Here is a 21639-nt window from a genome sequence, read left to right as displayed (position 1 = left end):
TGGTCAGTAACACAATTCACTCTTGATTTACACCCTGACTCATCTCATCTGTAAGTCTATTTAGCCTACCTATCTTTCTGAGTTTTAAAGTGCGCTACAAGGTTCAATTTTCCAATAATATTCAAATAGTTTCCAGCAAATATCAATGTTCAATGTGTATGTGCTTATCCTGAAACTCTAAATGGGTTTTAAATGTCCTTTTGTGGCTTGAACTTATGAATCTGGTTAAAATGGGCTTCTTTTAGCCCCAGGGCAGAGGGGCCCTGTTAGATATGATCTTCAATGTGGCCATTTCTTGCACGGGGTTTGCACCAGTTTGAAAAAAACAACAACAAGTGCATAACAAGAGTATATTGCACTATTACTAGTTCCACAGCAGTTTCTGTCCTGTCTTGTCTCATCTCATATTGCATATGTGTTTGTGTGTGCGTGTGTGTGTGGGTGTACATGTGTGAACGTGAATTTATACCCAAACAAAACTATCTTTTGTATCATTTTTGCCAACTGGCGCCGTTATTGGACAGTTCCTCTTTGTTGGTTGTCCATCCAATTTGATTGGATGGATGTTGTCGGATCAAAATAACGTGGATGGAATTTGATTGGATGTTGAGCCGACAGCACACATCAGGCACACACAGACACACACAGACAGACACAGCGAGAGAAGCACACATTTACATAAAGAGAGATAGAGTGGTCCTTAGTAACAGACTTTTTAATCTTTGGGTTTTGGGGAAAGTTGAAAGTCTTTTCAAGTCAAAAGGCTCAAGTCCAAGTCAAGTCACAAGTTATTAGTCCAAGTCGAATTGCAAGTGTCTTTACATTTTGTCAAGTCGAGTCAAAAGTCATGACTTGAGTCTGATTCGAGTCCATACCTCTGCCTTGTACCAAAATATTCATAATGATAGACAAGCCTATAGGGTGCCACAGCAATAAGTTCCCATGTGAAAACAAGAGTAAACAACTATTTGCGTAAACATACATTTTTACATAACTTGCTTTGCATTTGGCTTGCTTGCATTTACGTACATTTATTTACTGTTTAAACTGTTTTTTATAACGCCTAACCAGGAGTTTTTTTGCCCTAAACCTAATTCAGTGGTTTTTGTAGGCTAAATTCACAGAAACTGCAGAATTTTTTACATCTATTGTGAACCTGTTTTTAGAACACTTCTCTCTACCTTGAACCGCTTAATGCTCATATGGGTCATTTTGACAAACGATCGTATTGACAACCAGTCCATTCTGTCATTTAGGTTGGAGATCTAGTTTGTTCATCCATTTGTTTGTCTGTGATTTTATAGTGAGTATTAAAATCAGATGAGTTTAATTTCATGAAAAGTGACTTAAAACCTGAAGTGTAATGAAGTTTCCTGGGGGTCATCCCTATGTTCCCCGGGTCCTATGTTCCCTGTTTTTCCCAAAAAGGGTCCTATGTATCCACTCACATGGCTTTTCCTCTCACTGCTATGCAGATGACACTCAGCTCTATCTGTCATTTCCTCCTGATGACCCATCGGTCTTTGCACGGGTCTCTGACTGCCTCTCTGACATAGCCACTTGGATGAAGGCACATCACCTCCAGCTGAACCTTTCAAAAACTGAACTGCTGGTCCTCCCTGCTAAACCTACCAATCACCACGACATCAACATCATAACTGACTTCCTGCGTCTTGCACCCACCAGGGTGGTGAGAAACTTAGGGCTGATGAATGATGACCAGCTCACCTTTTCCAGTCATGTCGCCTCAGTTGCCCGGTCATGCCGCTTTGCACTTTACAACATCAAAAAAATCAGACCTTACCTAACTCAACATGCCCCTCAACTCTTGACACAAGCTGTCGTCATCTCAAAACTTGACTACTGTAACACCCTCCTTATGGCCTCCCAGACTGCACAACAAAACCGCTTCAGATGATCCAGAACGTGGCGGTGCTCCTGGTCTACAACCAGCCAAAAAGGTCACATGTCACACCGCTGCTCATTGAGCTCTACTGGCTACCTGTTGCAGCCCGCATCAAATTCAAATCTCTAATGCTGGCCTACAAAGTTGTCTCCGGTACTGCTCCTGCCTACCTGAACGCCCTAATTCAGACATATGCTACCTCACAACCGCAGCACTCTTCTAATGAACAGTGCCTGGCTCTAGTGGAACACACTACCAGTTCCTACCAGAGCAGGGGCGTCCCTCTCTACCTTTAAAAAACTCCTGAAGACCCAGCTCTTCAGAGAGTATCTTCTCTCCTAGCACCACACAATAATTCTGCTCCTTAAAGAATTGTCACTAGCACTTATTGATACACTAATAGCTCTTTTTGCACCATACCGTCATTGTTTGCTTTTATTCTTCCTGTAAGTCGCTTTGGATAAAAGCATCTGCTAAATGACTAAATGTAGTTGTAAATGTTCCCCTGTAGCAATACATACCGGGGAGCATAGGAGCCTTTTCCAGAAAAAGGCTCCTATGCTCTCCGTAATCTATCAACCTTTACGGTAGACTCTCAGCATGGCCAGCAGGCCTACTGTCACATGGCCCACCTTAGCTCAAGCAGCCTAAAATTTAAATTTGCACAGCAGCTACTTTCTGGTTACTTTGTAGTTCATTTTTTGGCTTTAAATAGGGTTAGGGTTAGGCCTATTTACCATGGAATTTGGCAGTAATGGTGGAAAAAGTAACAGACCGGGGAACATACAAAGCTCATTACAAAGAGCGGAACATAGGACCCGAGGAACATAGACACGCTTCTGTTTCCTGGATCAGCCCTTTTACACTGACAGTTAGCTCTGTTGGCCTAATCAGGTTTGTGTGCACATGTCTGTATGTGAGTGTGATTTGGGGGAAGCAGATGAGGACAAGACAGGGGAGGCGTTGACCCCTAAGTGTCTGTGCTGCAGGGGGCAGGTTAAGGGCCTCATGTGCCGGATCACTGGCTAATAAGTATCCGGTCATTCCCTGAGGGAACACGGCTAGTCTGGTGTTGTTGGTCTCTGTTGCTGTGTAATTTACCATTGACATACACAGGCAAAATTCACCAATTCATAATAAGGCCTGTCTGTTTTTAGCTCACACACATTCTGCTGCACTGATGTCTCACTCAGCACCATATTATTAACTACTCTGCCCTGATTTCTCATGGTTAACATAGACATCACCCCAAAAACAAATTCCAACATTTAAAATTCCCAAGGAAACATCATAAAGTGCTCTGGCAAGAGAGCAACATACAGCAGCTCCTAAATGTCATATTTTACACGCCCCGGGGCGCTCCACTCAACATGTGGTGGCTGTGTCAGTTAGCGAGTGCTCAAACATAAACAAATAGATAAATTAATTTTGTCAGGTGGAGAGGATTTTAGCGCTCCACTTGCTTTTATCACTCACAGACTCCTTTGGTGGTGTGAAGTGGTGGGTCTTCGCTGTCTAAATACACGCCGAGCATTTTTCCTTAACATGTTGGACTGCACCACTTGACAAAGCCAGAATAAACACGAGATGAAGAGGGAGTCGTAAAATATGTATAGATATACAGTCAGCCCACAGTATTTAGTCTGCAAAATTCTTGTAATCACATTTATCAGAGAGGGCTGCTGGAGATTAGCTTCTCTTCATGTCTGTTAAGAGGGCTACAGCAAAAATGATTCCTCTCATAACAGATAAAGTTCAGATGAGCATCCCTTCAGCTGTTTCTCTTTAAAGCTGAAACATAAATCCTTAAATGAGGCAACCGAATGGAGTTAGGATTAGGAGACTGTGCCAGAAAAGCAGAGGTCAACCCTGCTACAGCAAGCATGGGTAACACTTTACAATAACCAACTAGGTGATGTTTATAGATGGTTTATAAACCAATTATTAACCATTTACAAAGTGCTATACATATTTAATCGTTAAATGTTTTCAACCAATTTCTTAAAGGAATATGAATCATTTCAAAATCATTAACATACTTAATATGTTGTTCAAAATGTAATAATGAGTGCAGCTAAAACTGTTAATAAACTATTAGTTTTAATTTAATTGTTTGTTAATGGTAAAGTAGCTATAAACTTACATTAATATACCATCTATTTGTAATTTATAAATGATTTAGTTCGTTAAACATTAATCAATTATGTATTTACCATTCTAAATGATAATTAAACATCATCATTAAACTATCTGTCTACCATTTATAAATGATGGTTATTGTGAAGTGTTACCCAAGCATCTACCCAGCATCATTAAATGCAAGCATTATTGTCATTTTAACTACACACCATGAGAAAGTGAAAAACTTCACATTGTTGTGGAAGAATAGTCTTAGAAGTTCTTGCTCCATAGATAGAGTTCTAACGGCTAATTTCATTGACAACTGTGGTGGAAAGAAACAAAATACAGTAAATATAATGGGATGCTAAGTTTTGCTCGTTAAAACAAATATACATGAAGTGAATAAGATATTTGGGATGACAAAAAATATCCAATTAACTTTCATGAAGTGAAAACAATATTAAAATGTACACAGTGTCATGAATATATTACTAACCTACACTTCAATCCTGATACCCATGTCACCTCAGTCAGGCTGTGTAAAATGAATGGTTTGTATGATTTTTTACACATAAAATAATGGGCACCCTACATTTTTTTTTGTCAGAGACGAAGCAACGGATTGTTAAAAGCTATGTATGTCGACTGTTGGTGGAAGATTTTACTCTAAATGGGACAATAATTTAAAAATATCAAGTGCGATGTAGAGAAATTTTCTCATATACTTCTATACAATCAGATTTCTGTTTGCAGCCGTGGAGTCGCCCCCTGCTGATGATTAGAAAGAATGCAGGTTTAAGGCACTGCCACATTGGCTTCAACTCTCAGGCCTATTAGTAGCCTCTTGCTTTATCTAACTCAAATATGTAAGGAATGTAATTGTAATTTGTCAAACTTTGACTGGAGCTGCGCTGACTTTTGTGAGAGCCCTGCCAGTGGCCAAAGGTTACTTACTGCTTGTGCTGCAACTGAAGATGAAGGAGAAGCTAAAAAGGTATTTCTCAATAATTTTGCTTGGTAAAGAAAACAGATCCCAACTGGTCATAAAAGTGTCATATAAAACACAAAAAGTCTTAAATAATAAGTAGTAGTCAAGGTTCCTAAGATATTTTTAAATAACCTTATATGCAAAACACCATTTAAAATTTGCTTTAATTTCTTGGTTCATTTCATTTTGTGAGAATAACAACAAATACACCAATAAATATTTTATGTTGTCACTTTTTAACCCAACATACCTGCTTACAATGTGTGTGTGTGTGTGTGTGTGTGTGTGTGTGTGTGTGTGTGTGTGTGTGTGTGTGTGTGTGTGTGTGTGTGTGTTTGTGTGTGTGTGTGTGTGTGTGTGTGTGTTAGTGGGATACATCTAAAATGCTTTAGTATAATGAGCTAAGAAATGTGTTGCATTATTGTGGAAAAAGATTTATAGAACAAGTATTACTCAATAGATAAGACAGGTGTTAGCAAGCCATCCTTTAGAGAGAATAACTTACATATTAAAGGCTAAACAGCATGTTTTTAAGGACATATGGAGCCCTTTCATCAACTACATTACAGACTAGATATAACGGATGAAGAAGTGGATAACTAGTCTTAATGGACAATGCAGATTCCGATCTTGTCAGATTCATATTGCTTTTCTATATATGTGTTTTAATCTACACCAATTACAAAGGTTACTCAATTGTATATAGATGACCATCTTCTTTAACAGGAGGAGCATACCTGTTTGAAGTGTTAAGTTCTGTTTGTTTTTATTTTTCTGTCTCTATGTAAATGCTGCTATTTTAAAATATGGAAGTTGAATGAAGATACATGAATGTAAAAGCTGTATGTCAAAGTGTTATAAACTGACAATAAAATAAAAATATTGTGGGGGAAAAAATGCTTCAGTATAACTATCGATATGGGATTAGACTTAAAACTTTCAGCTGTAACACCAGCTTTAATGTGCAGAGTCTGGAAGACTATCTCACCAACCGCATGTTATTTTAGACCACTTCCTAAACTCTGATAGTGGTTTAGCCTCGCTCACACAGACACGTTGTCAGAGAGACACAAGCTTCTCTGCTTTCAGCCCGGTAATCCCTGGGATCTACACTCACAATGAACACACATCAGAGCCAGCCAGCTAGCATCAGGTCCCAAGGCTACGCTGCCAGCTCAAGGTGCACATCACTGTTAGGTTCAGCAGGCTGGCCAGCTGCCAGGCCAAATGGCTTTGTAGAAGCCATAATAATCAGTCCTCAACATGCACGCAAGGTCGCCACACCTCTGGGTCCCTTTCTCCTGCTACAGATTCATGTTTATTAAGCGTGTCCCATGGTAACTTGTAAATACAAATTCAGGAAAATCCCTGCTCTAATTATAAAACCTCAAAATGTGTTTAACTTTGTTAAAATATATAATTCAGGGGCGTCCCGTTGGCTCACACTGGTAGAGCACGTTCCATTTAGGCTGAGTCCTTGCTGCGGTGGACCCGGGTTCTTATCCCTTTGCCGCATGTCTTCCCCTCTGTCTCTCCCTCTCTATCTGTCACTATCTAATAAAGCATGAAAAATTCCCCAAAGTTTTTTTAAAATTCACAGTTAGCTATAACAGAACCATAACAACTAGGCGTGGTAAGGTCAGACTTTGGATTTATTCATCCATCCATCCATCCATCCATCCAGTCTCGTCCACTTATCTGGGTCCGGGTCGCGGGGGCAGCAGGATAAGCAGGGCATTCCAGGCGCCCCTCTCCCCAGCCACAATGTCCAGCTCCTCCTGGGGGACCCCGAGGCGTTCCCAGGCCAGGCGAGAGATATAATCCCTCCACCGTGTTCTGGGTCTTCCCCGGGGCCTCCTACCAGTTGGACATGCCTGGAACACCTCTAACGGGAGGCGCCCGGGAGGATCCTTACCAGTTCCCCAAACCACCTCAATTGGTTCCTTTCGACTAGATTTGTCCATATGTTGAAAAGTTCCATATACAAAGATTTTGACAATACATTTATACCGTTTTCAAAACGCTAAAGTGTAAGGAGCTAGCATGTCCGGCTAACTAACTCAAATCTAATGGTGTGCCTTCCAAATCCTCTTGTCTATTGAATCAAATCAAGCCAAGCCTCTTACAATCTCTGAATCCATCAGCTATCAGTCTGACAGCTAGTATTTCAGAGGTTCCAGAGAAGCAAGTGGATACGTTGAACCGTTTACCTGTGTGCAACTGAAGCCTACGTAAATGATTGGTCATAATGCTGGAACTACAAGCCATAACACTTCTGGTACCAAAATCTGTTTGACTTTACATTTTTTCCTCAGCATAGTACTTGTATACAGTAACTACCGCTACAATATAATACTTGCTAACAAACTAACATTAGCTCAATTAGCAAGCTAGCTAAAGCAACTAGAAATGTGAAGCTGCTTTTGTCTGCCTGTGTGTGAAATCAAGAACTTTAACTAACAATTTGGAGGATAAATTTTGCACCGTTGCCATGGTAAACTGCATATGTGCAGTGCAAGAACAGAAAGCTTGAAGCATAGCTAGCACACTAACTAACTAGTTTAGACATTGGTCAGTTTTATAAAGTGTCACTGATGGTGTGTTAACACAATAATCACACATTTGCACCAGGTGATGTAACGTCAGCAGGATATTTGTTAAATTTTAAAAACCCAAATTTGCACCATGCTGTGTCAGGAAATCACATCAGTGTTGACATTCTCCTGACATCACTGAGGTTGTTGAACCAGAAATGGAGCAAATATGATCATAGCCATCTATGGGCAGCTAGAGTTCTGAGATAGTACCTCAGACTGAAAAAAAAGATTGCTTGGAGAAAAGCAGGAAAGGAAGTTGGACAAACTGGTAAGCTCTGAAAAGTTGTATTTTTCTATAAGTCAAGTTATAAGAAGCATTAACCCAATTTTCCAATGCATCTTGTCAGGCGATTAACCACAAATGATTCTGCAAATGATGTTGCTTTGCATTTGGTGTGAAAACAGCATAGGGCATAAGCATAAGGAATGAAAGGTTGAAGAATTACATAAACTAAAATATAAGAAAAACAATCGTCTTTGTAAAGGCAACACTGCTGATGGGGAAACTCCAGTGAAAGCACACACACTCAAAAAAATAATAGTGCATATTACTTAATTCAATCAGTGCAACATTTTTACACTTAAAAATGTTGAGTTGATTTGAAAGCTCTCAAATCGGTTAAACAAAACATGAGTAATGAGTAAATTTAACTAAAATTTTCAAGTACGTCTGAATGAATTGACTTGGCTCAATTACCACATAAATTGAGTAAATGTAACTGAAATATTTTGTTAACCAAATGGAAAAACTGAGTAGAAATCACTAAACAAACTGAGTAAATATAATTGAAACAATTTGTAGGCTATAACTGCCAATTTACTTATGATTTACTTAAAAAATGTGTTGTACTGACTGATTTTACACTTAGTGTACACTTATTATTACATTTTTTAAAAACATGTAATCTGTGAATCAAATATTAATTTATTTTGTAAAGTAAACTTAATTTAGACATGTATATTTTACACAAAGATTCCTGTTGGAGTTCTACTAATGAATTTTGATGTAGTCAACTCAAACATTCATCATGATGATATTCAGCATTCTTATTTAGTATGCATACCTATATATTACTGTCACATTTACAGGCTCCTTACATCATTTCTTAGAGTGCGCACACATACAGGACATTCTTCCTCTCATGTACAGTACACGGTCCTATTCATGTCATCTGTGAGTGGATGGTTTGAAGCGACTGTCTGCCTCTTGGGGCAGTGAGGAGGGGGTGACATTGTTCTGCCATCTGTCTTCAGGGGCCCTGCGGCCCCCAGCTGACACACAGGGGCCAGTGAGTGGCTGCACAAGGAGGACAACATGAAACACCACGTTAAGCTCCTGAGAAAGTGGACCTGCACCTGACAGTTCAGTGACAGCTCATCACCAAGGCCTACAGTGTGTGTGTGCGTGTGTGTGTGTGTGTGTGTGTGTGTGATGCCTACAGGCCTGTAGACATGCATTTAAGTGTGTGCACATTCTGTTTGCACTTTCTTGCAGAGCTTTGCTGGAAACTCCTCTCTTAGGAACATAACAAAACGTTTCTGCTATTTACAGACGGTGACATTTCGCTTTAAGAAGCCCGGCCCGTCCTGTAAACATTCCCAACATTATTATTTTTCTTTTGGGGCAGATTTATATCTAAATGTTAACAACACACTGGGGTAAATGTTTAGATGGGGGGAGAGGAGGTATACGGGGACATGCACTGGAGCCGTAGTTTTATCCAGTGGAAGGAAATGAATTGGCTAAATATTTAGATCTGGTCTTATTTCAGCGGATGTCTGTCACCACAGAGGATGATTTGTCTCTACAGTCATGCAGATTTGTCAATTAAAACTTCTCATATTTTGTCTTCTGGAATGACAAGTTGTGTTTATTTTCTGGAATGTCTGTATTTGTTTGTGGTTGGGAACTTGTAAACAGCCTTTAAGTATCAGTGATATGATTTAGACCATGGCTGGTTCACACTGGAGCCACTATACTAGCTTCTGTCAAGAAGCTTTAAAATGAAACACGTAGCTACCAGTACCAGGCTTTTGCACTATTATTATCTATTCATTTCAGTTTTCTGATCTGTAAATGTGCCCTTTTGGATGTTCTCATGGTAGATAAAACCTGAAAAATGGGCCTAGGGTGCATGCAAATGGAGAAAAGGTGATTAATTGCTCCTACCAGTGGAGAAAATGTGAGACATCAAAATGTTATTTCAATGGGTGTCAAGTATTCAATTTTGAATGGAAAATCATTAAAGCCATGTTGGACACATTTGAAGAGGTGGTGGAGAGATGACCTGTCAACATGTTCCAGGCCATCCTGAAATACCCAGATCATCCGCTACACAAAACCTTTATGGACCAAAAGAACAGCAGTGGACGGCTCCTCTCTCTCTGTTGCAGGACGGAGAGATACAAAAGATCCTTCTCTCCTACAGCCATCAGGCTGTCTCATTCTAACAGAGACTCTACCAGACTAACTGAATTTACCCTCGGGGATAAATAAAGTTATTTTGAGTTTTGATTTAGATTTTTTGAAGTGGTAACAGTCCACCTGCTACAAAGCTGCTTTTACATCTTGAAAAAGGGCCCAAAACCCTTGGTCATAAGCTAATAGGGGTGTTTCGACTAGGGAGGAAAGTGGCCACACCCTCTCAAAAGTCCACTCGCTCTGCGTGTCTCCACTACAAGTTAGCCCCCAGAGGGATTTAGAGACTCTGGAGGTGACGTATGGTTTTCCCCGTCGCTAACTGTGCACAACGTCAGCAGCTGAAAGCAGCATGGCTAATTATGTAATGTCCGCTGATCATAAACATGGTGATTGTGAACAGCATCCAAACTGTGCACAGAGTGTCTGGTGCTTGTTGTAAACAAACAGAGATCGCTAAGAGAACACCTCCTGTAGCAGCAGCACATACACACTGTACTGCTACAGAGCTAACTGTAGCTAGCGGCTCGTTCAGAAGAGTAAGAAGGAGTCGCTGGATTTGTCTCCAGTGGCTTTCTTGAAAAATAGTCGCTAAGGGGGTCTGAAAAGTCACTAAATTTAGCACAAAGTTGCTAAGTTGGGAACGTGTAGAGTACAACGTCACATCCCGCTTAGCAATCTATCCAGTCAGTTGCCAGGCTGTTTTCAGGGGAGGAAAACTGCCCTGCTCTTCTACAGGGACTAATAAAGTCCCGACAAAAGACGTCTCCGGACTGCTCGTATTCAAATTAGGGCCGTTTCGGCGAGTGAGACCCACCTCATTCCGGGTATTGTCCGGCTATTACCCGGTAGTGGAAACAGCCCTAATGCTGTTTGGGGGTCCTTGGCATGGAGAAGTTTGGAAACCACTGCCCTAGGGTGCCCGTAAATGGTGAAACATGATAGAGTGCTCCCCTGTATGCGCTGTTAGTAGAGAAAATGTGATTAAAGTGCCCTCTTGGGTGCCTGGAAATGGATAAAATGTGATGGATTTGCTTCTAGAGTTCCCTTCCAGTGGAGAAAACATGATAACTTGCCCTTTAAATTGAAAAGATGTGATGCAGTGCCATATATATTAGCTATGGTATATTTGATACATGCTAGAAAACTTTCTTGTTTGGAGCTGGTGCTGGGCCGGTTTACCTTCTCCGCCTCACAGACAGCCTGAGTCTGCCACTGCACCAGTGGAGCAGGGCGCTGGTGGAACATGGTGGATGTGAGGACATGAAGGGAAGAAAACCAAGAAAAACATACATGGATTTAGAAAGGCCTGTTACTACCCTGGGAGGTGTGCATCCATTACTGTGCTCAGGTGTTAACAGGTTCCATGTGTGTTTACACTTCATATATTGTTACACATGCTGCTGCCGCCACAGTGGGTACAGGGCCTTCCTGGACTATTACTACATTATTGTGAGGGGAGCAGGGGGAACACAGAGGCAGCACCTCACAGATTTAAACCACTGCATGTTGTTAACCCTGCTTCAGGAATGTCACCCACCTGAGGAAGGAGCCCTGCAGCCTGGAGGCGGTGGAGACGCTGTAAAGGCACTTTTATAAAAAAAAAGTACAGTGAGATTTGTGCTGGAAATCAGCATCAATAAAAATCCTCTGGCAAACTGTTGGTGGGGGTCAGCTTGAAGTCGCTTCAAAACAAATTGGAGCTCTTTTGATGGAGCCCGGTGAGCCACCTCATTAAATTTGCATTTGAATACGAACAGCTTGACCGCCTAGTGCTGCACAAAATGGCTGATGGTAATGACCGTGCCGCCACTGCTGGCTAAGGCTATTGTGGAGGACGAGCTGTGACTGCAGGATGTCTGTGAGGCGGGAGGAGGCCTGGCTGCAGACGCAGACTGGTGTGGTGTGTGTGTGGTGGTCCAGGTGGTGTTTCCATGGGACTTAGTCTGGTGTCATAAAAATGACATCCTCATTACGAGTGTCACAATATCAGACTGTCACTCCACGATAATTGAGGCCAAAATATTTTACAATGATGACATCACAATAAAATGTAAAAGTGTTTTATGTTGCTTTTGAGGGTGGTGGAGACGAGATCTCGCGGGATTAAACTTGACGATATTTCTTGTTGCGTTAAAAATCTGTCTTGCTAGATTTGTGAACTATCCAAACTTCTATTTGTGACCTGTGGGGGCAATAAAATGAAAAGAGGAAGAGAAGGAGCAAGCAGCCAGAATGACGTCGCATTAAGAAGAGTAAGAACGAGTCGAAGCAGCACAGTCCTCCTGCAGCGGTCTCTCCCAGCTGCAGAGCCAGAGGGGATGTTAACCCCTTAGCGTCCAGTCTGCTAATTGCTAATAGGCTAACAGTTAGCTCTGTAGCAGTACAGTGTGTATGCTGCTGCAGGAGGTGTTCACTTATCTCTGTTTGTTTACAACAAGCATCGGACATTAGCACCAGTCACTATGTTTATGATCAGCTGCTGACGTTGTACACAGTTAGAGACGGCGGCCACAGTTGAGTCTCCCGTGTTTAATCCATCGCTTATGTGTCACTAAGCGATGACACAACGATGGAAAATCATACGTCACCTCCGGAGTCTTGTAAATCCCTCTAGGGGCCTTTTTGTAATGGAGACACGCAGAGTGAGCGGACTTTTGAGAGGGCGTGGCCTGAGACTTTCCCAGTGGCCACTCTTCCCCCTAAAGGAAACACGGCGAGAGAGAAATATTTTATTTTATTTTAACTTTTATAAATTGTAGTTTTAGTTTCAATTTGTGGAAGAAGTTATAATAAAACATTTCAAAATGCTTGTGCAACTTAAATAAAAGTCTGTTGGTCCAGTCATATATTGTGTCATTGTAGTTTTCTTATAATCTTCTTCAATGTGAATATTTCTGGTTTCTTTGTTCCTTTATGACAATAAACTGAATATCTCTTTGGTTTGTGGACAAAACAAGAGATTTGAGGATGTCATCTTGTGATTTGGGAAACACTGATTGATACTTCAAACTTTTTATTGACCAAACAACTAATAAATGAATTGTTTAAATAATCGACAGATTAATCGATAATGAAAATAATCGTTAGTTGCAGCCCTAATTGATACCCATAGATACCGATGAATTGGCCAGGGCTCTAACATGTACATTTTTAAAAGTTATAGTATAATTAAAATAAGATAATTAATGCACAAAGCAGCCAGACATAGGAAAAGTGTGTCCTTGCTTATATATAACAGATGACTCCTTAAATGAAGATAAAAACCAACAATCATGTCGCTTTTTAGGCTCATGGACGGAGATTTCTTAATCTTCTCGTGGCTACCTGACACCCATGGGTGAGCCAGCAAAGTGGAATCAGGCTAAAGAAAACAGCAGTCACATTAGCGGGCCAGGCAGAGGACATTGTTATTATTACAAGGGTAATAGTCCTGGGGGAGGCCCTGAGCGTGGGCCGAGCCGCACTAATGCAAGCTGCCGTTAAGTGGTTAGCTGCTAATAGTGTTTTCCTGTCCTCCTAATGGAAAGAAACAAGGGTCACCGCTCAGCACAGAGACACACACTCTTCACTGAAGCGGACCTCGACTTTAAACTACTTACAGGATGTCTTATTTGCGGTTGCCATGGTGAGTGGAGAGAGCGTAGGGTGTGAACTTTTCAACCCAAGCATCCCCATGTTGCTTTGTGTGACGCACACAGGACATGAAACACCAGTCCTGTCACAATTACTGTCACATTTGGACTTGTGGAAATGTAAATATTCAGCTGGAGTTTAGAAACTCCTGATGAATGAGCCTGACAGAAACTTAACCCCAGGTTCTAAACAAACTGTCAAAATCAAGTTTTTACCGGTCTACTTGTTGCTTTTTGGGTTCACATTCAGCAAGACTTCAGCCAGAAAGTAACAGTCTCCCATAATGGTTTAAATATTCTTTCCAGTGCTGCACCGTGTACCACTACCTGTTCTAATTAAAGTTCTTCAACAGTCCTTCTATACTGAGAGGGATAGTTTGGATTTTTAGTAAGTGGGGTTGCATATAACCAACAGTACATGGAGAAGCACACTGCAAAACACGTGTGTCTAAAAACACTAAATCTGAGGGAAATGATCTTGCTGCATGGACAGATAATTTCACTTGACAAGATTTCTTTAATTGAGATTGTTAAATCTAGAAATAAGCATGTTGAACACTTAAAATAAGAAATTAACTCTTAAAACAAGATCAATTACCTAACACTTCTAAATCGAAAGTTTTTTTTATCTTGGTAAGAAACAAATAATCGTCAGTTCACTCTGCTCAGGCCAGTTCATCGCTGCTTGCAGCTTTAATTTATCTTGTTTTAAGAGTTAATTTCTTATTTTCAGCGTTCAACATGCTTAGATTTAATAATCTTAATTTAAGAAATCTTGTCAAGTGAAATGATCTGTCCATGCAGCAAGATCATTTCCCTCAGATTTAGTGTTTTTATCTTGTTTTTAGACAGTTTTTTGCAGCATCCTTCAGTGTTTAAATGGATTATCAACAGTAATAGTATTAACACTAATTTCTCAAAACCTGGACAATTAACTGGTCCTGATCGTCAACGTATCCCAAGAAAAGGACAAAACCAACATCAATTCATTGGACTTCTCTTTTTCACTTCTGTTATTGCAGTGAGACCAACCTGGTCTCACAGAAATCCATGAAATAGCCACGGATTTCGCTTGTCTCAAAATCCGTGGAATAGCCACGGAATCGCTCAAATTTCCGTGAAACTGACACGGATTTTGCTACAATGCAAGTTAATGACAGTCATATCCCGTGGCTATTGGTTTGTTCCAAGTCACGTGACTTTCAAGGTTCCGGCGGTCAGAACAAAAAACATGGCGGACAGTTCTCTCATTTTTAGTGAAAAATCAATATTTTGACTTAGTTTCTGCATAAAAATGGATTTTGATCACATTTCTAGCGAGAAATATATGTTTTATTTTCTAAATATTCACTCAGTGAATGTACATAATCACTTTGTATGTTGGAATAGCCACGGGATATGACTGTCATTAACTTGCATTGTAGCGAAATCCGTGTCAGTTTCACGGAAATTTGAGCGATTCCGTGGCTATTCCACGGATTTTGAGTTAAGCGAAATCCGTGGCTATTTCACGGATTCCTGTGAGACCATGTTGACTCAGACACACCCATTGGCAATAACTTTGAAATGGGTCAAAAATATAGTTTTTATTTAGACAGCTGGGCACTGTAGTTTATACAAAATGTTAATCAAACCGAAGTACACAGTGCATTTCTTAGGGACTATTTTCAGCTGTGGACTTCTTGCAGGTATTAGGATAATGTATGAGGCACCAAAGTTTTTTTTCCAAAGCTTCTACTGGGGTTTTCAAAGTAAGCTTTTGTCACATTTTTGAGTCATAACATTCTTCTAAAATTCTAAAATTCTTTGCACAAAATCCTCAATTTGAATAAAGCAATAATCTAAATAACTTTATTGTTAAATCAACCATCTTTAATAAATAGAACTTATCAGTTTTGTCAAGAAATACTTCCGGTAGGCAGAATAGTCCATTAGGGGAATAAAATAATGGTGAAATATTAATATTTATACTACAAATAGTGTTGTTTTTTTTACTTTAAATCTGAACAGTTCTGTGTAGAAGTTCAGTGTGAACGGTAATTAATGAAAGAACATGTTTTTATTAGTTTTTGGACAACAATAGAGCTCTGTGGCAAAGAGCAAGAACATATATAAGGCACACAAAGCTCTTAAGTTGTTGTTTTTTTGGTCTTTTTATGGTATCTTTTAACAAGAAAAGTATCAAGCACCAGCCATGTATTATAATAAAAGCTAAATAATATTGAAATCCCTCCTCACTGACTCACTGAACACAGGCAGGATAGTGTTTTAGTGTCAGAAAGGCAGAATAGAGGAGGTGCTTTAGAGGCATTAGAGTATAAAATAAATAGCACCACTACTTCCAGGATAAATCCACCCAGTGAGGGAGAGAGCAGGAGGAAGAAAAGTTATTTGAAGCTGAAACGTGACCTCTGGAGAGGGTTCAAGAACAACTGACAGATGTAGAAGCTCCAGTGTAAAACAAGGCCTCACTGTCAGCTCCAACACACACGCACACACACACACACACACACACACACAGACATACAGACAGACAGACACACACACACACACACCACACTGCCAAAGCAGGATGCTCGCGTCACACACACCTCTGACCACAGCAGCAACATGTAAAGTACATGGATTATTCACTGTTTTTTTATGGCTGAATATGAAGCAAAAACACAAGAATGAATCATCAAATAAATAAAAAGTCATTTTAATGGAAGTTTTTCTTTCACACTCACAATCAAGCTTATAGTCTGATCACAGAGAGAGATGTTGGACATTCACCCAGAACAAGACACACACCGGTCAGTTTTATCAGACAAAAATATATATATATTTAAAATCTTTACAATAAGCTTGAATCATGAAACGTACACAGAGGAGTGTGCACACCTACAGTCAAACACTGAATTTTTTACTCCTCAAACAAGTTCTTTTTTGTACCCTGGTGTCAGTGTAAAATTCTTGTTTTAAGCAACGACAACTTTTTTTTCTTTTTTTACAAATGTGCAAATAAGACAGATTTGGAATCCTTCAGCGCTCAGTGTAAAAGTCCAGGATCCTCCGGAGCAGTGACAGAGCTCTCACTCCACCTCAGTCCTGCCCTCTCAACTTTTAAATACAGCTCCTCGTTGCTTTGCCTTTCATTTTCAAGTAAAGTGCTCCTCTAGCAAAAACCACACGGCATGAGATCAGTCTCGTATTTCTTTCGCCACTGGTTTAAAAAAAAAACAAAAAAACAACACAAACCCAAGAGTCCACTGGACGAAAATCAAGGGAATGTCTTTTAACGAAAAAAAAAAAGCAGAAGCCAACGATTGAGAGGCAGTCCTGGCTGTTTGGGAGGTGACAGTCTCATTAGTTCCCGGCAGGAATCATACAAACTCCAGCTTGCCGTGTCCGCTGTACATCCCCCAGTGAACCAGAGACAGGATCTTGTCGTTGCCCAGGTCGGCCTGCCTCATCTTGTCGCAGGTCAGACAACAGTTCTCGTGGCCCGTCACGGGGACCATGCACTCCAGGTCCAGCTTCGCCACGTGGCCCTTCTTGGTGTGGTGGCCGTGGAAGCTGTAGTGGAGCCTCGACAGCATCTGCTGCCGCTGGTCCTGCAGACGCTTGTTCTCGCTGCGCAGCATTCGCAACGCCAGCATGATGAGCAGCACCAGGATGAGGCCGCCGGCGATGGGGACGGCGATCACAGCCGCCCGGAACCACACCTCTTTAGCCGAGGCCAGCTCCTGCACCCGGGTCACCAGGTTCCTGTTGCTGCCGTCCGGCTGGTACCGGCTATGATCTGCACACAGAGGAAATCAGCCGTTTAACTGCATGTTCTACACTAGAGACATCACATACACACATATCTAATCTTTCTTTATGTTGCATTGTGTATGCCTCTATATGGCATGTTAACAGGCTAAATATTGTAGAGCTGTAACAATGATTCCATTAATCAAACAATAATCGATTATTAAATTAATCGTCAACTAGTTTAAAGACATTAAGTCCAAATTGTCTGATTTCAGCTTCTTCAATGTGAATATTTCTGGTTTCTTTGTTCCTTTTTGTGACAATAAACTGAATATCTCTTTGGTTTGTGGACAAAACAAGAGATTTGAGGACGTCATCTTGTGGTTTGGGGAACACTGATTGATATTTTGCAACATTTTATTGAGCAAACAACTAAACAAACTAAAGAACTCATCGATTAATCGTTTAAATAATCCACAGATTAATCCATAGTGAAAATAATCGTTGGTTGTAGCCCTATTCTACACATTAATATAAACATACATAAACATTTTCATATCATAGTGCCTTATTTTTAAGTTATCTTAAAGACATGTTTTTGTCCCTTAATGAGAAGCTTTGCTCCACAGCCACAGAGGAAATAAGAGACACAGGCGAGAGCGAGGAAGTGAGAATATGAGTCACACTGTCCTGACTGAGAGCCAGAAATTAATTTGAGCTAATAAACTATAGTGTGCTCTGGTCAAGGTCACAACATAAAGTCCCCTCAGGACAGCTCCTCTTCCTCTCAGCCTCTCTGTGCACCTTTTCACAACTTCTGCCCAACATGCAGGGCATATTCGTTCTGCAAGGCACATTCCTGCTCAGTGGGAAAATTACATGGTGCACACATAATAAAAAAACGAATATATCTGATCTCTTTCCAAGTGCTTAAGGTAAACTGGCTGCTCCCTGGCTTCCCAGGCACAGAGCTGGAGCCCATTAAAAGTCAAATTGAAGTTCTGTAAAGCAGGGAAGTGGAGAAAAAATAAAAGGGGGGCAAGGGTGGCCTGCATGTCCATAAACAGCAAAGTGTTTGAAGAACCCTACAGCTCAACGTATTGCTTCTGGAACAGGAAAGAGGAAAATATTGAATATTTGCTGAGGAGGAATCATAAAATCCTCCCACAGAGTGCAATCATTTTAGAAACCAGCTACAGCGAATTTCAGATTTCAGTTTCAGGCTCTGTGAGGTTCCTTCTTTACCTGTTGAGTCTCTGGTGTGTGCCAGGTCGTGCAGGCCTCTGTAGTTGCACATGTCGTCGTGGCAGCACTCCAGCGCTGAGACCCCGCTGATGGCGTCTGCTGCCCTGGAGCTGCTGCTGCAGATGTCCCCTGCGTTCACGATGGGGTCTAAACAGCCATGGGTGAGGGGAGAGTTTACATTGAGCGGGTCCAGGACCTTGGTGAAGCAGGCGTTCAGTTCTGACTTGCACATGTATCCGGTGGCCACACAGTGCGGCGCGTCACAGTAACACCTTATTTCTCCTGAAAATGCAGAAAAAGGCAGAGTTAGTGAAAGTGTTTTGTAGTTATAGCTTTTTAAAAACAACTTTATTCCTTAAAAGTCTGTCAGTTTGGCTCATATTTTGACTGTAAATGGTCTGAACTTAAGGATAGCAGTTTAGGTTTTGGTAATTAGGTTTTTTAGTCCACTTATGTCATTTTTTATTAAGTCATTCCCCACAGTAAAACTACTTTTCCTGTGTATTTTGTACCTAATCCTATGATTAGGATGTGGCCTACCATACTTTTATTTTGAAAGTGTGTGCTTGCAGAGTGTCCGCTCTGCCCTGCAATAAACAGCCAGGTAACTTTAAAGACCTCATGGGAATATTCCACTTTTGCACCAATTCAGCAAATATGCCTTCATTTAAGAGCTGCTCATGCAAAATGGCCCTTTTTGTCTGTATTATAAAACAGGAACCGTGTAGCTTATAATTAGTGGTTTGTTTGCCAAAGTCAATTTCTTTCAACCCAAATGGAAACTTGTAAAGAGAAAGGAGGGGGGGCCGGAGTCTCCTCTCCCCCGTTTGCACGCAAAGCTTTACTTGTGGTCATGACAGCCTGGGGGGGCAGGGTGCACTGAGGTCCCATCTAAAGAGCTTCCAGCAACCTTATCATTACGGCTGCCTGCCTTAACACGGCCCACTTATTACTTCTTCATCTGCTGATTCTTTTTTTTAAAAACAGAAAAACCAAAGATCTGCCCTGGCAAAACAAAAACATGACTTAAATTGTTTTTGAGATCTTCTATTTCTGAGCTCTTACTGTCTTTATGTCCCCTGGTGCCATTATAATACTTTAACAGGACAATTAATCTGAATGTTTGTTTACATATACTGTATGAGATCTATGGTCTTGTTACTTTGTTGCATTATAACAACTTAAAAGACAGGAAATTATTAAAAATAGCTCCATAAACATAGTAATAAAAATGGAATGCTTGTGTTTCCATCTGCTGGATTCAAAAAGTGGCTAAAAACACAGCAGCTAAAGCATCAAAAGTTTCAGAAAGTGTTCCTCTCTGTGGTGGTGCCTCTTTGAAAGCAGGAGCACATTCATCAGATCAGTGTTTTCCCTGTGAATGATTGGAGCAGCAGGGCCCGGGCAGGTCATTTGGAGAATATTTCATTAGAAAGGAGAGGCCCCTTTGTGGGCTGAAGGGGGGGAGAGAAACAGGCCGAGCACTGAAGCCTTTTAGCCCTGATCTGTCCTCTATGAATGGCAGCTTCAAAACTGAGTTAAACAGGAGCTATCCAAGTGAAACGTACCAGACTAAATGTACTGGGGAACATTTAATAGCTGCTGCCATTACTACAAGTTGGGACGTTAAAGTTGGAGTCAAAAACTTCAGTATTATGGGAAACCGTTTTTTTTTACAGAAGTCCTTAATATAGATAGTTTTAGTGGTTTACACTGCTTTTATTAAACCTTTAGAACTAATAATAGTAATAGCAATTGGCATAAACTAAACACTAAATAAGTCAGATCACTTGTTTTCCAATAGATACAAGCAGCTTTAGATTAACTCTTCTCAGTAGTTTATTCCCATGTTTCCTAATCTAATGTAATAACTATTTGATGTAGTAAATGCTACATTACTGTCTTGGTTGAAGTGATATTTTGAGCAACAGTACTAACTAAAAAACTCCAATCTGAGAGTATAAAGTCCGAGCCGTTGACTTGACTATAAAATATAGTTTAGGCTGCTTTGAAGAAGCGTTTAACAACCGGAGCACAGCAAAGTTAGTACCTTTAGTAAGAAGAACAGCCATGGCACAGAGTTCCAGTTGTAGCCAAATGGAAATGAAACTGGACTGACGATCCATTTACACCAAATTACTGCGCAAAAAGTGCTCGTATATCCAGGAGCAGCGGCGGATCCGCTGTGCGAAGAGCTGGACGACAGAAAGATTTACATGGAGCTACGGAGAAAAATGACTCATTCCTGAACTGAAACACGACAGCTCTCAATCCGTACTGAGGCAAAAGTAGCAAAAAAAAGTCACTCCGAAGTGTTTCCTCTCCCGCATGGAGACAGAAAAGTTTTTAAAAGCGGTCCGACATTACTGGAGAGACGCAAAACACTGCGTCTTCTTCTTCTTCTTCTTCAAGTCGAAAGAAAAAAAGAGATAAATATCCTCCTTGGAAGAGACTGAAAGGGTTATAAAGTTGTCACCGCTGCTCCTCCTCTGCCTCTGTATGCGGCCGGTCACGGTGAAGCATCACTTTTGTATTCCTGGACGGAGAAATGTTGTAAAAAGACAGAAGACTCCGCTGTAGTGAAGACTGCACGCAGACTCCGGACACACAAGACTTAGCAGGAGAAATAGTTGTGGTCTGTCAAGGCTCCGCCCCCTCCGCGCTGATTGGTCAGAACACCGACAGAGAAGCTAGTCAGGGGATGTAATGACTCTCTATCCGGTACATCTTTTCAAAATAAGGCAAGGGACGTCACAAATCAAAAGTACACGCAATTAAAGTCCTCTATCTACGGTTAAAAACAATAAATAATAATAAATAATGCACCAACAAAAAAAATCCAAAACATTATAAATGTTAAAATAGCAGTAATAAAAATTTAAATAAAAAAAAAAAAAGATAAACTGTCCTGGTCTCTTTCAGTAAAAAAATAATACAAAGGCAAACTAAATAAAGTGGAGGAGGGGCAAAACTTGGTATGTTTCCTAAAG

General features: G+C 40.7%; 1 protein-coding gene across 1 annotated transcript; it reads right to left on the bottom strand.

Moving 5' to 3' along the window:
- Window positions 1–16351: 16351 nt before the first annotated feature.
- On the bottom strand, window positions 16352–21260 carry bambia (BMP and activin membrane-bound inhibitor (Xenopus laevis) homolog a). The gene is made up of 3 exons (XM_059327423.1): window positions 20700–21260; window positions 18650–18931; window positions 16352–17450 (listed from the first exon to the last, which is right to left on the bottom strand). Exons 1-3 carry the CDS (start codon window positions 20773–20775, stop codon window positions 17032–17034), a joined length of 777 nt encoding a protein of 258 aa, XP_059183406.1. The 5' UTR covers window positions 20776–21260; the 3' UTR covers window positions 16352–17031.
- Window positions 21261–21639: the final 379 nt, after the last annotated feature.

This window comes from Centropristis striata, chromosome 23, assembly GCF_030273125.1.
Source record: "Centropristis striata isolate RG_2023a ecotype Rhode Island chromosome 23, C.striata_1.0, whole genome shotgun sequence".
Taxonomy (NCBI): domain Eukaryota; kingdom Metazoa; phylum Chordata; class Actinopteri; order Perciformes; family Serranidae; genus Centropristis; species Centropristis striata.
This window is presented reverse-complemented; position numbering and strand designations above follow the sequence as displayed.

Coding starts and splice junctions, on each gene's coding strand:
- bambia (XM_059327423.1), bottom strand. CDS start 20,775: ATGGATCGTCAGTCCAGTTTCATTTCCATTTGGCTACAACTGGAACTC. Junction 18,932..20,699: donor GGCTGTTCTTCTTACTAAAG/GTACTAACTTTG, acceptor CTGCATTTTCAG/GAGAAATAAGGTGTTACTGT. Junction 17,451..18,649: donor ACACACCAGAGACTCAACAG/GTAAAGAAGGAA, acceptor CTCTGTGTGCAG/ATCATAGCCGGTACCAGCCG.